Genomic DNA, 15,926 nt, shown 5'->3' on the forward strand with positions numbered 1-15,926 from the left:
TTAAGGAAAAGCAATCTGATAGCCCATTGCTATAAGCAATGGAATTACACCTAGATCCATAGGTGCTCTGAACTTTACTGCCCCAGACACATCCTTATTATACATATGACTCTGTTTTGTTCAGATCGATAGTGGCCATAGGTCTAATAGCTGCACTGAGGATGTGCCCTAATTTATATTGGTATGAGAGAGTGCAGTCAGTAACAAACTAGATTCTGATGTAGTCTTCTCATTTTGGAAAGATTATTTGCATCATAATGGTTGAATGGGGGGGATGTACAGGTGGGTTTGGAGGTTGCTTTGATTTCTCCCCCTCCCGTATTTTCACCCCCCCCCCCCCAATCCTTTATTCCTGGAGGCATCATCTTAAGCACGACTCATGCAAAGATGAATAGCTTCCTTATCCTTAGCTTTGGTGATGACCATGATCAAATTGCAGGATTGTGGTGTGTTGTGGAAAAGACACTACAGAGGATGTGGCCCCAGGTTTCGCCATGTGCCCTTCTAAACGCTGGACCTGAGTATCTGGCAGGATAGTGTGAGTCCTTCTCCACCCCTTGCAAGGCTTAGACTTGTACCTTGAACCTCTAAAGAGTTGTTCGTACGTTTTATTCCACTTCCTGGGAAGAGCCGTAAGGAAGTCTGTTATTCCCGAACACTGGCCACGGAGCTGGTGCCTGGGTACCGGTTCCCGGCAGCTGTATCTCCATCAGCTGCAACTGAGCAGCCTTTCCCCCTCCCACAGAAGCCGAACTCGCCCGGGGCAGGGTCTGGCCCCGCCAGCCGGGCTCCCCATTACACGCCCCGGGTGTTCGCAGCATTTCTGTCCCTTGATCCCGGAGAGGGAATCTGGCAGGGAAAATGACATTGGGTGGGACTGTTCTACACGCTGCGAGGTGCTGAGGGGATGCTTTTTTGTCTTGCTGTCACGCTTTCCTGCCTCCGGAGAGGAGATGATGTTGGGAGAGCCGGGGTGGGGATGGGGGGAATGAGAGGCGGGGTAGGGCTGTGAGGGGGGAGCGAAGAGGGCGGTGGCTGCCGCCTCCCAGCCCTCGCCTTGCGCCGGAGCTGTGATCCGCTCCTGACGAGGAGACAGCGCTCCAAGGGCCGCCGGGCGCCTCTGCCCACCCCTTCCCGAGCATCAAGCGGCGCGATCGCCCAAACTCGTGGGAGGGGAGACAACCAGACACCCCCCCCCCTCCGCCGCCTCCCTTTCCTCCTCCTCCTTCTTCTCCTCCTCCTCCTCGCCGCAAAACCCAAATAAAAGGGGCGGGGGTCGGCAGGATGCGCTGCTCGGCGGGGAGGTCGGCGCCGCCGCCGGCCGCCTGATGCTGCCGCAATTCGCCATTGCCGGGCACGGCTCGGAGGCGAGCGGAGGGAGGCGAGAGGCAGAGGCGGGGGAGCAGGGGGCAGAGGAAGAGCAGCCCCCCCTTCCCGGCCGTCCCCACGGGCCGCGGCCGCCGTCCCCCCCGATGCCCGGCCGCCGCCGGCGAGGGGCCCCGGGGGCCCGCTCCTGCCTCTTCTGGCTCTTTGTGTTGCTGAAGGTAAGTGCCTGGGAAGGGAGGGATGCGGGTCCCCACCTCCCGCGGGCAGCGAGCCCCCTCCGCGCCGCCTTTGTGTGCCTTCCCGGCGGGACCAGGTGGCTGTGCCCGCTCCGCCTCTCCCCTGGAGGCAGGGGCTCAGCTCCGGCTGTCCCCGCTTTGTGCTCCTGCGGGCAGCAGCAGCGCGGATCTGCATCTGGCTTTGGGGAGGGGGTGGCGGGGGCGGTGCCGCCCCGCGATCCGACAGGCGGGCAGCCCGCTCCGCCGTGCCCCGGGGCCAGATGCGCTCCTCTCCCGTGTCCCCTCCGAAAGTGCTCGCTGTCCCCGGGAGATGCCGCGGCGCTTCCTCCCATCCTCCGCTTTCTCCAAAGTTCCCCTGTTGCCAGCGAGGGTGCCGAGAGGAGTGAGGTGGCGTTTTAGGGGTTTAACAGCCACCGGGAGCTCAGCACTGGCTGACCCGGTGCCTCCGGGGGAGCACCCCCCGCCAGGAGATGTTCCCCCATTCCGTGGCTCTTATCTCTCATGCTGCCCCCCCGCCAAGGGAACCATTATGAAAATGGAGCTAACAAAGGGGCGGGTGGGGTATCGCATCAGTGTTACCGTGGCAGAATTTAACGTTGCTTTCTGGTCAGTACCGTCAGTGTTTTGAGCTCTGCCTGTCTTCTTGGCAGCTTCGTTTTTCAAAGTTCTGCTTAATGCTGCAAGTTTAGTTTCACATGACATTTTTTTATCTTCACGCTTTCGCTCCTTTAGTGGTTTCTCAGGCATATTTAATATGCTTTGTGTAACTTCTAAAAGAAAATGTGTGTCCTGTCTCGGCAAATACCGCTGACTATAAATGCCCTAAAGTACAGTCAGTGTTCAGCGCTACTGAAAACTTGTGTATTTCTCAGTCACAGTTAAGGAGAGCTCTATAACTAAGGACCTGACCCTTCAGAGTGTTATAAATGTAAATGTTGTATGGAAATCAGCAGGACTCCCTGTGTGAATAAGAGTTTACAGGATCATATCCTAGAACAGCAGTGGTGTCACTTTTAAAATTGATATTGCATTGACAGAACTATTTAAAGGGAAACTTTCACAGCATCTGTTCATGTGTAGCAGTCAACTGTCAGCTGTCTCATTTTCATAACTGCTAAAATATGCATTTATCCAAGATAAAATATTAATATACAGAAAAAACATTTTGCCTGGGAATTCGGTTGTTGTTCAGTTTTCAGGGTTTTTGTTTGGTTTTGTTTGTTTGTTTGCTTTTAACCTTTAGGAAAGTAAGACTGTGGATGTTATTGCCCAGCAAAAAGCTGAAGGATTGCAGTTAATGTCTCTTCTAGTTTGTTCCCTAATACAGAAGTGTCAACAGTTTTAAGGAGCTGTTTTATCTCACAGAGTTCATATTACTCTGAATCCTGGCTTTTTTTTTAAAAAAAAATTAAGGTGTTTTGGTGGGCTTACTAGCACTGCTGTGTCAGAAATTACTGTGGTAAAGCAAGACAGGAAATAGTTTAAATTTATAAAATACTAGTAAAATAAATAATCTCAAGAAATATGGGAAAGATTTGCAGGTAGCCAACCTCAGCCCCTCATTCTGTTGGAAAATAACCATCAGTTTAAAGCCATAGAAAACCTGCACAAACCCAGGACTGGAATGATAAAGCTGATGATCAGCAGCAGAATTTCTTAGTGTAGCTCAAGGTACAGGTGTGTCAGTAATGCTGTGTGTGAGTGGGTTATGACTTTGCTTGGATAGCAAATGTACAGTAATTAGTTATCTTGTACATTATTATTAGACACTATAATGAGAGAAGAACTGAGACTTCAGAGAATGCAAAAAGTGAAGTGTGGTTACAGGAAAGAAGTTGGGGAGTCAAAAGCAATGCTTGTTTCAATTCACTGGAATAGGACCATTTTTCAGAGCCTGAAATTGATGGAGTTTTTTTGAAATATCTACATCATTTTTGCAGTGACAAATAGCTGAAAAAAATTATTTCAAAACATGGCATTCCCCTAGTTTTGTGCTGTTCAGTTCTGCCAACTTGTTGAAGCAGTATTAAAATTATTCAGCTGCAAGTTATTAAATTGATGTTTTACCTGCAAGGTAATCTCAATGAGAAAGCAGTTGCATTGAACTGATGAATCTGAAGATGGGCAAAACTGATGACTCTGTGCTTGCTGTTTCAGCATTAGCAGCCCAAGTGCTGCTAAGCTGTATTTGCTTCAGGAGGCCTTGATGCTCATGTGGCAATTTGTAAAAATCACCAGCAGACTTTGCACAGTGATAACTGCTCAAAGCAAATTTTCTCTTCCCTTCCAGTTGTCGTATTTCATGGTCTTAAGCAATAGTGCCAACTTGTTCCAGTTCCTGACATTGCCTGAGGTTGCTGGTAGGTCAGTGACAAAAGGAGTGTGCCTGATATTGTTGCCTATGAGCAAGTAATACTTAGTTTATTTCTTTTTCTTTTTCTTCCCAGTGTGATGCAGCTGCTTTCTGGGTCCCAAGGCAATACTGTAATCTTTCTTGGAAATACAGCAATGTGATTTTTTCAACTTCTACCATTCTCTCTCTTCAGTGGTTTTCTTACCTGATGGCTAGTTTAGGAATCAGCAGAAGGAAAGTCATTGTGTGTGAGCTCAGGTATTAATATTGATTTACAGTACTTGAGAGAAGAACAGTTGTGTCTTGCTTCAGAGAAAAGCCTCTGACCATTCTGCTGTAGGAATTTCTTACTTAATATATTACCATTTTGCAATGGCTCTGTGTTCTCTGGTGTTTCAGTCCCTGAATGGCTGGAATGCAGAGTCCTTAGCAGCTTGCTTTGTAGTTGTCTCATTTTGGTGTGGTAAAGGCAAGGCTGAGCACAGACAGCTGAAAGGAAAAACTGTACTTCAACTAAATAAAGAGCAGTAAAAAGTAGACATATTCCCTGAGCCCTGTGATGTCATGTTTTCTTTCCTGTCTTTTATAATTGTAATTCAGCAGCGTTCCCTTATGTCTGCATTGAGCTTCAGCTTCTGTACTGGGTTATGTGATTGGTATTTCAGTTGTCCCCTATTAGTAGTTTGCACCTAGCTGTCTTTATGTTTCCTTGTATTATTTCTGTGGAGCAAAGTCGAGTTTAAGCAGAGGAAAATGAACACACCAAACCTGATTCTGGGACAGAATTTACAATGTTACACCTCCTGGATCTGACCAACTGTGAAAATTTTGATTGTCACAGTAGTTTCAAGTGTGTATTAAATAGAAGGGATGACACACTTCAGGGAAATTGTCTAAAAGTACAAATAAAAATCACCTCTCTAATTTCCAGGAGACTGAGTTCTTTGTATATCAGTCTTACACACTGATAAAGCAGCTATACTCTTTATTTTTTCTAGCAAGGACAACTTTTTGTGTCTAGTAAGGTAGACTTTTGTCCACTACTGCATCAGTTCATGGGGCTGATGTCCTAGCAAAGTCTAAATTTAGGTTTCATTCAAATTTAGGTTTTCATTCAAAAAGGCTTAGGTTCTGTAAAAATTTACTCAGCACAACCTTACCCAACAAAGGACATGTGTTTTTATCAGTGTTAATTTTCAGTAATATCTGCATCTAATACTAATAATCTGAAGTAAAATCACACTGTCAGGACACTGCCTTTTTATGTGGGAGAAACTTTTTTAAGAGAGAGGCTGATTTTATATTTGGGACTCCCGGTGCTTCACCCCTGTTTTCTTCTAGTTGGAAAAGAAATGGACACAGTGAGAATTTTGGTATAGAGTCCTTTCAGCACCTGTTCTCTGCCTGAGGAGATGCTGACAGAAGCTCTTATAGAGAAAACAAGTTTGGTTTTTTTCCTGTAATGATGGTGTCACATCAGTATCAAAATAAATACACCCCCTCCAGTTCGCCCAGTCTTACCAATTCATTTTTGTTTGTAAAACCAATGCAAGATTTGCTCGTGATGGGACAGACTCAGGGGATCTACTGAAGAAAAACACTCTGAACCTTGCTGTTTACCACTAGTTGAGACTATCCAGGACATATAGAGGAGAAGTATCCTTCCAGCAAAAGCATACACTTTTTTCTTTTTATCATTATTATGAATGACCATAAGTCATAAGTAAGTTTTAGCTTAAAACTTACACAAGTGGCAGACTCTCTCACTGCATGATTTTTATGGTCTGTTTCTAAGCTGGGGTGATACTTGGTGTGAAAAATGAAGAATGCTTGGATGCCTCCTGGTGTTTACAGAAGTTGTAGTAGGCATTTGCAAACTGCTGGTGAAATAAAGGTCTGCTATTATTTTGTCACAAATTCTGATTTCACTGTGGTGAAATGATAGTAGAGCATCAAGAAAAGACCTTTCATCTCTGCAGGAATTATGAGCCACAGACTCAAGTTGCAAGAGGGCAGTAAGTCAATTTCTAGGTTGCATCTCCTGAGTCAGAAACTGTACTCTAGGGTGGTCCCTCATTTGGGTTAAGACAGGGACTATGCTGAATAAAGCCTTACCTGTGCTGATTCCATGGCAATTGTTAAAAGGCTCAAAAACATTGTTCTGACTGAACTTCATTAATCTCTGCATTTCTGATGTCACCACACAGAGCCATCCAAGCAAGTAATGAAATGACCTTAGAGTTTCAGAATAAATGTTAAACTGAATGAGGTCTTGTCTATTTGGACCTCATTGTAGTAGACAGTCTCAGTTCTGGAGTAGAAAGCACATTCTTTTTACTTGAGCATATGGTCAGGATGATAAATACCAAAAAGAAAAAAGCTTTGAAAACGGGTTCTTTTGCTGAACAACTTAAAAGGCTCATAGTTAATTTTAGTTCTTTGTGTTCTTTAAAGTTATTTACTTTGTCCACTGGAGAAGTCTTGTATCGGTTTTATCCTACTAAGAGCTCTTATTCTCTAGTAAATTAGTGATGACACTTTTTGTTACTCAGGTTTTTAACGATTCTGTTCTTGCAGCAAAATGTAATTGGTTGCAGTATAAAGAAAAAAAAAAACAAAAAACCCCAACAAAACAAAAAAGCCCATAGAAGATCCAAACCAAACAACCAAATCTGGTAAATGTTAAATATGTTTTAAAATGAAAAATTTTTACTCAGAGTTTAGTATATAGGAGGCTACTTGGAAAACTGAAAATTGTTACTTATTATTACTTATTATACTTATTATTACGTTCTGCACAAAAAGCCATTGTAAGGTGCTTTTTTTTTAAAAAAAAAGTTAAATTTCCATCAATGTGTACTTAAAGAGAAATAATCTTTAAGAAAGATATGTGGCAACACATATAAGCTGCCATGTGCACAATGTCTAACAGCTGAGTAAAGAATGGGAGAAATTTGCAGCAGGAAAGTTACCTGGCTTTTCCTAGCAGTGTGTAATCTTGAATGAGTACAGGCAGTGAAGGGAGCAGCTCACAGGGAATAAGTCTGCTGGCTTTACAGTAAGCCAAACGTGATGTGTTTCATTTCTGGAACTCCTTCATTCTCATGCTAGGAAATTATAGAGGCTTTTAAATGAAGGAGTTTCAGAAATAAAATCTGCATCATGTCTGGCTCACCATAAAGATAGCTCATTGTACTGGAGCAAAAGTAGTTTGTGCTGTGCTTGAATTACTCTGCTTATCTCTGCATTTTCTCATCTGTTGTATGTGTGTGTTTAGAGGAGAAATGCTTTACAGTAAGCATCAGTGATGGGGAAGTTAGTGACTAGCAGGAGATAGAGGTTTTTTTTTTAAGGCAATTGCTACACTCAGCTTCCAGTATGCTGGTCTTGAGGTGGTGAGGGCAACTGGGCTGGTGAAGGGACTCGAGCACAGATCCTATGAGGAGAGGCTGAGGGAGCTGGGGCTGTTCAGCCTGGAGAAGAGGAGGCTCAGGGGAGACCTCATCACTCTCTACAACTCCCTGAAAGGAGGGTGTAGCCAGGGGGGGGGTTGGTCTCTTCTCCTAGGGAACTATCAGCAAGACAAGAGGGCACGGTCTCAAGTTGTGCCGGGGGAGGTTTAGGTTGGACATTAGAAAGAATTTCTTTACTGAGAGGGTGATCAAACATTGGAATGGGCTGCCCAGGGAAGTAGTGGATTCTCCATCCCTGGAGATACTTAAGAAGAGACTGGATGTGGCACTCAGTGCCATGGTCTGGTAACTGCAGTGGTAGTGGATCAAGGGTTGGACTTGATGATCTCTGAGGTCCCTTCCAACCCAGCCAATTCTATGATTCTATGAATGTGTGGGATAGGCACTGCGAATGGTTAAAAAACTATGTTGGCAGTTAGAAATTATTAGAACTATTGTTAGAAAACAATAGTGGGATGCTTAAACAGAGGAAGTGCTTCAGAGGAGCTTAATGGAGGTAACAAAAGACATCTTCTCTGTGGTCTTCTCTGTCAGCCAGAGATTTAGCATGAGGTAGCTGCTTGGCATATATGAACGTCTTGGAGGATAAAAATACTAAAATCCTTAAGTACTTTGGGAAAAACAGATAATGTTGCCCGTCAGTCTTAACAGCTGTGATTTTTCAAATTATTAGGAGGTTGAGACATGGTCCTTCTAGTCATGTCAGAAGGGTTTGAACAGCTGTAGTTCCTTTGTGTGCTATAAACCTGCAGTCCTCAGTTTAATTTTGTTGAATTCTGCCTCTATAATGCAAACGCCAAGCCTTTGGGATAAGAGAGGTAGATCCTAGTCACTAAATTGTCTGTCAGCTCAGCAGCTTCTTTAGTTTTAAGAGCTTTCAATAATTTCCTTGACTTATACCTAGAATCACCCAAGAAAGGGGTGTTCTTCATGGCTGAGAGGACTCCCTGGAGCAGACCAGAGACTGTCCCAGTTGCCTTGTTACCTTTGTGTAATCTGCTGCTTGGCACATGTCTGTCATTTGCAGCATAGCTTTTCAGGATCATTGCCTTGTTCATCTGGAAGTCATTTTAATATGAAAGCCATTTTAATGTGGAAAGTCTTTACTCCTCCCAGTACTGTCAAATGTGAAGGAACGGTCTTGTTCTTATTCTACTTACAAACAGCAACGATGCTTTCAAGCCAAGTAAGAAAAAAAGAGCCAAACCAAAAAAAAAAACCAACCCTGTTGCCCTATTAAAATATGGTGAGGAACAGTAGAGAATTGGTGGAAAAATTTTCAAAGAATGCTAATTAGTGTTTTCCCAAGAACTGCAAGGCAGATTTAAGGGAAAAAATTAACATTTTCCAACAGAAATGAAATTAATTTATTTATTATTTGCTTAGCACTGCTGTGCTTCGCTTTGTTCTGTATGCAAAATATCTGCAGACTCTGCCTGAAGTGTGAAAGATAGACACATCAAAATAAGGATGCTCTAGATAACTGAGAAATGATTATCATACATGCCCGTTGCTGGTATTCTCCAAGGGGCAATATACCTTCCAAACAGAAGTCACAGTTGCTTCCCCCAGGAGCTAAGAGTGAGGTTTTTTTGTTATTATTGTTTTCTTCTTTTGTTTTTATTCAGTATTGATTTCTACAGGATGTTGCTCAACAGAGCTTCTGGACATTTAGAACAGTTTTAAACATCAAAAAATAATTAATAATCAATGCGACTTTAATCCCTTCAAAGAGAAGCCATTAGCCTACAAAAAATGTTCTTCACAATAGTTTCATTAAAGTAGCTGTAAGCAGGGCAAGAGATGAAAGAAACATCACTCAGATATTTTTATAAAGAGAACTTTTATTCAAAACAGAGAAGATAGATAATATTGTAGTATCTTTTTAAAATTTAAAGGTTTGTTTTTTAGTATTTTTTTCCCTCTAACTTAGCTGCCTCTGCCTAATCTTTCACTGATATTATCTTGAGTCATCAGTGTCTGCTTCTGAGGAAAAAATTATGATGTCACAAAATCAATATCAGAGCATCCTATACTGTAATCCCTTTTCAGGGAAGTCCATTAAATCAATGACTCTCCTTCTGTGAGTAATGACTGTAGAATCAAGCCCTCTAATTTCACTGTATGAAGGAATAAGCAGATGGGATGAGATTCTGTGTAATTAACTAGCAGTTATTAAATGCAACAAGAAAAATTATGACATTTTCTGAAGGATAAATGAATACATAGTGAATATTTAAGTCTGTTTCAAAATGATCTTTGGGATGAAATGACTTCCCAGCGTGTTACAAAATAATGTGTTAAACCGAAAATGCTTTTTTATTTTAAAATCTATTTTGAAAACTAACTTAAGACACCATAGGCTCTAAAACCCCATCAGATTTCCTCAGCAGCACTGTGGGAAAGCATGAAAATTGCAGAAGCCTGGTACCACATGATGTTACTGGCATTTACCTGAAACAGGGGCACTCCATAAATGCAGATAATAATTTTGTCATCTCACCTGTTGTTTATGTGCAACACTGATCTCTGTTAGCTGGAACCAGAACTGACGGTTCCCTAATTCTTAGGATGCTGGGAGCTATCAGAGAATCTACTGTGCTTCTGGGAACGGGTCCAAAGCCCAAATGAAGTCAATGGATGTCTTTATGTTGCTTTAAATGGGCTCTGGATCAAGCCGTGGAGGGAAGACCTGGGATCTCAGTTGCTGCTGTGGGGTTTGACATTCAGCACAGAGCAAACTGCGACCTGCAGGGACCTGGGGCTGCCTGCAGTGCCAGTGGTGCAAACTGGAGGCCAGAGGATGGTTTGGATTTTGGGAATCTGTGGGTCTGATAGCTTAAAGAAATGCTGCATTGGCCAGATCTTGAGCAGCTTCCTTGCTTAAGGGGTAGCTGTATGGGCAAGAATTGGTGGGTGAAATCAGTAGAAGCACATTAGAATGCCTCTGCTCTTGCAAGGGGAATTTCTTTGCAGGAAACTTATATAGCTAATATAAGGCCAAGAATAGTGTGACTTTCTCCAGGCAAAGCCATCAGTTTCCTCTTTGTCTTCCTCTGCACATTTCAGGGACTGTTCAAAAAAGAATTTGGATATAAACCATCCATGGATTTATACCAGTTACTTACTTGTATGTGGATCTGAACAATATTATATATCTGAACCATATGTATATATATGTGTGTGTGTGTGTGTGTGTGTGATGAATATATATATATATATATATATATATGATGAATATATAATATCTGAACCAGCTGGTCCCTGCTTCTTTAACAGGCTGGCTGAGTTAAAAGAGATCAAAACCCAGTGGTGATCTGGGGCCTTTGAATTTCAGAAGATAAGCTCCCACCCTGCTCTCCCATCTGAACCCATCCATCACTTCCCAGTCTTCACTTACACTCTTCCAGTTGACTGCAGAACAGTAGACCTCTGTATCTGTCCTCACACAAATGAAAATACCAGTTCAAAATGTATTCAGATGCTTACCTGTAATGCAGAAAGGAATGGGAATTTGAGAGAATTTAAGATAAATGTTTGGAAAATCGTTTTTCTCTAAGGGGCAAGTGTACAACCAGATTAAGAGCTGGCGATGAGTTCATGTTATGTATCAACTAGCAGAGCTGCTCTTGGTTGGAGGAACTCATAGTGGCATCAAATCCCATGAATTTCTTCCATGAAGGAAGAAAACTGGATGTATTCTTAAATATACACACAGAGCATTTGTGAAGGTTAATTGAGCTCTGTCTGTGCATAGACATGTTTCTGTTTAGTTTAAACCTTGAGAATTAGAGAGGTGAACAGTCAAAAGAAGTTAAGGGCAACAAGTAAAAAAGTAAGGGTTTTGGCCCTTTGACTGCAGTGCTTCTCAGAAGCTTTTCATGGGATCTGTATCCATATTTGCTGCATAATTATTCTTTAAAAAGAAGATACTTAGTTTTTTCTTTTCCTATTTTGTCATCAATTACAAACATTTCAAAGCAATGTGCCAGAGCCCATGGCTATGGTAGACATCTTGCTTAATGCTAGGAAAGAGGTTTTATTTATACAGTGGCATAGCAGCCTTGCTGTCAGATACCAATTCTTGGGAAGTTTTCCTACACCAGGTGGTGGACAGTAGCAAGTTGGGACATCAGTAGGTGTCTGGGTGGAGGAAAAATATTCTGGAATGTATGATGTGGTGCATAGAGCATTTAGCTTGGAGCAGGGCAGGAAAAGAAACAGAAGCATTCTGAATCATGCCAGAGTGTTTCTTGCCCTTATGAGCACTGGCTATGATTAAAGCATATGAGAGCCAGTGGATACCTGAATTAGCATTAGTTTTAAGTGGAAGAATAAATTTTGCCATTGAAATATTTAGAATAATATCATTTGGTTTTCCAAGCTTATAGTTTACCATCTCTTCAATTCTTCTGGCCTGTGTGGTGTATAGGTCTCATACAGTGCTTAAAAAGAAAGGGCTGAATTTTCTCATGCTTATTTCCAACTTAGTACATTGAGATTCAGTCACACAGCAGAACTGGGCTCAGAACTGTCCTCTGGCTGGCAGCAAAATGGCAAATAGAGTGAGGAGTCTGCACAGCTCTGAGGGTACAGGGAAATGTGTAACTGGTTAGAATCACACAGTAATTTAGGCTGGAAGAGATGTCTGGAGCCCGTCTGGTCTGAGCCTTGGCTCAAAGCAGGGCCAAGGAGGCTGGGGGCTAAGGTAAGTTTGAGTATCTGCATGGGTAGAGATTCCACCACCTCTGGAAAACCTCTTGGGACCTCTGTAGGAAAGGAGTGACAGTCAAACCAATTTAAAGATTATTAATTGGGACTCAGGAAAACCCCATGAAACTGTCTTATTAACCTGACAGCTATGCTTTTTTTTTTTTTTTTTTCCTTAGATTTATTACAAAATATTTTTCTTTGGAAAATTTAAAACTCTGGGTTACAGTCACAAGCTTTTTGCTGAAGTCTGCTGGTTTTCTTGCATTCACCAGCTCTTTGGAGCTCGAGCTTTAAATATAACATCAAGGATAAAATTCTTAGGGCTGCCATCGTTAGAATGTGCCTTAATTATCACTTAAACTTTCTGCAGAGTCAGGCAGGTATCTGCCATCACTGCACATTCATTTCACAGGTTCACATTTCTCAAGAAAGCTTTTTGATGGAGGGTTTTTTTTTTTCCTTTTAATTCCCCCATCCCCCCCCCCACCTCCTGAATTACATTTCTGAGAGGAGAACCACCTCTTCATATATTTTCCAAGCATTATGCCTTTGGCATGCAGAAAACCCTGAAAGCTTCAACACGGGGGTAGTTGTGAGCAAGGTGACTTAAAGGTTGTTGGGGCAGAGCTGGCCCCTGTCCTGGCCCCTGTCCTGGCCCCTGTCCTGGCCCCTGTCCTGGCCCCTGTCCTGGCCCCTGTCCTGGCCCCTGTCCTGGCCCCTGTCCTGGCCCCTGTCCTGGCCCCTGTCCTGGCCCCTGTCCTGGCCCCTGTCCTGGCCCCTGTCCTGGCCTCTGTCCTGGCCTCTGTCCTGGCCTCTGTCCTGGCCTCTGTCCTGGCCAGCTTTGTGCTGGAGCAGAGGAATCACTGCACCCAACTAGAGAAACTTGTAAAAATTGAGGTGGAAAAATACATGTCTCAAGGGAATATGTGGAATCCTTTCTGGAAACTTCCCTTACACTTTTTGTATTGATAACTGAACCGCTGCTCCTAAAATCAATAGAAGATCACAGGGGCTTGATACACTTAATGAGCTCCAAAGGAGCAGTTACTTTGGACTCCAATTACAGTTTCTGCTACCTGACTCTGCATCATACTAGCATTTTATTGCTGATGATGTTGGAGGAGAGGATGAATTTGGTAATTTATTAGTTTTTTCACAGATTTTTTGCCTTGCAATTTTGTTAAGTCATACTTTCTGTTGTTTACTTGTTTATGCTGGAATACAGATGTCCTTTTTTTAAAAAAAAGAAGTAATAAAATTCAAGATGCATAATAATAATAAGAAATGCCCCCCTCCAAACCAAACAAAAAAACACAAAACCCCTCAAATCCAAATAACCCTCCCCCATGCTTAAATAATCCCTAAGATGGTGGTGGTTCTATGGCCCTTACTACTTCCAATCATGTGCCATGAATCCTGATTTCCAAAGAATATTACCTTAAAAAAAGCCTTCTTCTTGTAGCTCTTAGAAGTCAGATAGTCCAGTTAATAACACAAAAGCATATTTTACAGTTAAAAGAAAAAAAAAAAAATCTCAGTGTTATATGTTAGAAGAGCAAAATTACTGTTTTCCTGTAAAGGCCATACAATGCCAGATTAAATTTATTTTGGGAATACAAGAGGATTATTCTGCAGAGTGTGCTTGCCACTTGTTAAGTGAGATGTGTCAGCAGAGAGTGTGAAGATATCTTGGAGAACAGAGCATACACAGAACCAGACGAGTTTACAGAAAAGGGAAAAACCTCTGCACTTCTTTTTTATTTGGCGTAAAAGAAATGGATAGAAGGGATTTCAGGATGTCACGCGTGGCCTAGGATGGCTCAGCTGCGCTCACACTGAGGGTTCAGGAAGTTTGGTTCTCTAATCCTTTTTCTTTTCAAAGGTAGATTTAGCTATGTCCAACTCTCTGGCCTGCACTACTATGCAGGGAGGGTGGTGTGAAGGAGGCGACCTTGAGGTCTGCTGCACAAGATGCTGTGCACAGCAGAGCTGCAGGGCATGAGAAAAGGGACTCCAGGATGATATGGCTCTTGCTTGCAATTCAATTTAAATGCATGGTTTCAGTAGGTATTAATAATTTGGAAGGCTCATAGATTATTAAGACAGGGATTGTCTGACAGCTTCATGTCATGTGGATATAGGAGGATATAGGACATATGCTCTGGTTTACCACAGCAAGTTGCTTTCACAAGCATGCATGAAGAACAAAATCTAGGGGTGTCAGATCGTGCCTGAGATTGATCCTTTATGTTTTTGTCCAGAAACACTACCTCCTGTTCCTATGTAATGGATGGTTGATAGCTGCTGGATGCCCACTGAATTTTTGCAATGATAATGAAATGTCTCTTTGCATTTGGAGATTAGCCCCAACCTGGATGAAGGGAAGCAGATGGACTGCAGAGATATGTCTGCATCAAGCACCCAGAAATTCATATGCTAGGTTAAGAAAGCTAATAGAGGGAAGGGGAGTATCTCCTGAAAAAATCCATCTCTGTCCTGTCAGAAATGGCTATAGAGTTCTGGGATTTTTCTCTACTGAAACGATCGAGTCTCATTCATCTCTTCCTCTTAGCATATTGGCATATTCCCTCACTACAAGTACTTATCCAGTCTTTACTTGGAGTGTTGGACTAAAGGTCATAACCATTTTTTTTCCTCTCTTTTTTTTTTTTTCCCCTCTAGTCCCTCTGTTTCTAAAGATGTCAAATGAAATAACTGATGATTTCTTCTGATACCAGAAGGCCTTCACAATATGCATTTAGAGTTTAGAGTAGTTTTCTTTTCTACATCTCAGTGCTTTCAATTTGTATGCAGAGCCATCCTCATACCATGAACTCCTGTGCCTAGAGCTGAGGATTATGTTCTTATCCAACATATGTACTCAGCCTGAAATGCTAAATCTCTGCTACTAGAGGAATGGAAAGATGTTATGGTTAAAGGAGCTGTGTCAAAGTAGCCAGTCATATTAAACTATAAATCATTCCTGGTGAGAGAGGTAAGATAAAGATAGTCCCTGAATGTTTGCATCCCCTGACCAGCACTAACTCATAAATCTAAGTATCACTATTCTGACCATGAGAGATTAAACAAATATGGGTTTTAATTAAAAATATAATCGATTTTGTGACAGTGATAGAGGAGTCCGTGGCAATGCTGTTTTTTACAGTAATCATCAGATTTTGGTAGCTTGTAGCATGGTGACAGTGGCATAGTGAGGTCTGAGTTGTTCCCCCACCCCTTAAGCCAGCCGGGTCTTCCTGTAAGACCAGAAGCAGCTCCTGCAGGATTTGACCTGCTGGAGTCTCTGTCCTGTCCTTATGGCATCAGTTCAGGTAGGAGGAGAAAACAGGGCAGAATAACTCAAGTGTTTGTGTATTTCCCCCATTACATGTCAGGAGTTGGCTGCTGATGCTGGTTGTCAGCATGTACAGCTTCAGCCCAAGGGTGGCTTTGTGGTGAGGGTGGTGGCCGGGACCTTCCCAGGAGTTGGGGAGGGTCCAGCTGCTCTTGCATCCCAGCCTTGTTTGGGATGCTGAGGGTCATGCTGGAGCTGACAGAGGCAAGTGGTCCACCAGGGTGGCTAACATTGCCTTGCTAACAGTGCTCCTCCAGCCATCCCCGAAGCTCTATGCTGGAGGAAGGTGCTATATCTTCCCATTTTCACAGAAAAGGAGCATTGCTAGCTGGGAAAAAGATGGCATCACCATGCTTTCAGCTCCTCCTTTCCCTTTGAGGCCATTTATAACCTGAAAAGGAGGCAGCAGACACTGTCCTCTTCCTCAGTGCATCTGGGCTGTACCAGTGCATCCCTCTCTGATGCACAAC

The 15,926-nt window shown here is 42.9% G+C and overlaps 1 protein-coding gene across 1 annotated transcript in view; it reads left to right on the top strand.

The window, feature by feature from the left end:
• The first annotated feature begins 1,071 nt into the window (after nt 1-1,071).
• Nucleotides 1,072-15,926, top strand: part of PTPRO (protein tyrosine phosphatase receptor type O) — a 149,148-nt gene continuing 134,293 nt past the window's right edge. Inside the window, 3 exon segments of the mRNA XM_071732992.1 lie at nt 1,072-1,448; nt 1,450-1,489; nt 1,492-1,544. Of these exon segments, the coding sequence (XP_071589093.1) occupies nt 1,329-1,448; nt 1,450-1,489; nt 1,492-1,544 (213 nt within the window). The 5' untranslated portion in view covers nt 1,072-1,328.

This window comes from Heliangelus exortis, chromosome 1 (assembly GCF_036169615.1).
Source record: "Heliangelus exortis chromosome 1, bHelExo1.hap1, whole genome shotgun sequence".
NCBI classification, from domain to species: domain Eukaryota; kingdom Metazoa; phylum Chordata; class Aves; order Apodiformes; family Trochilidae; genus Heliangelus; species Heliangelus exortis.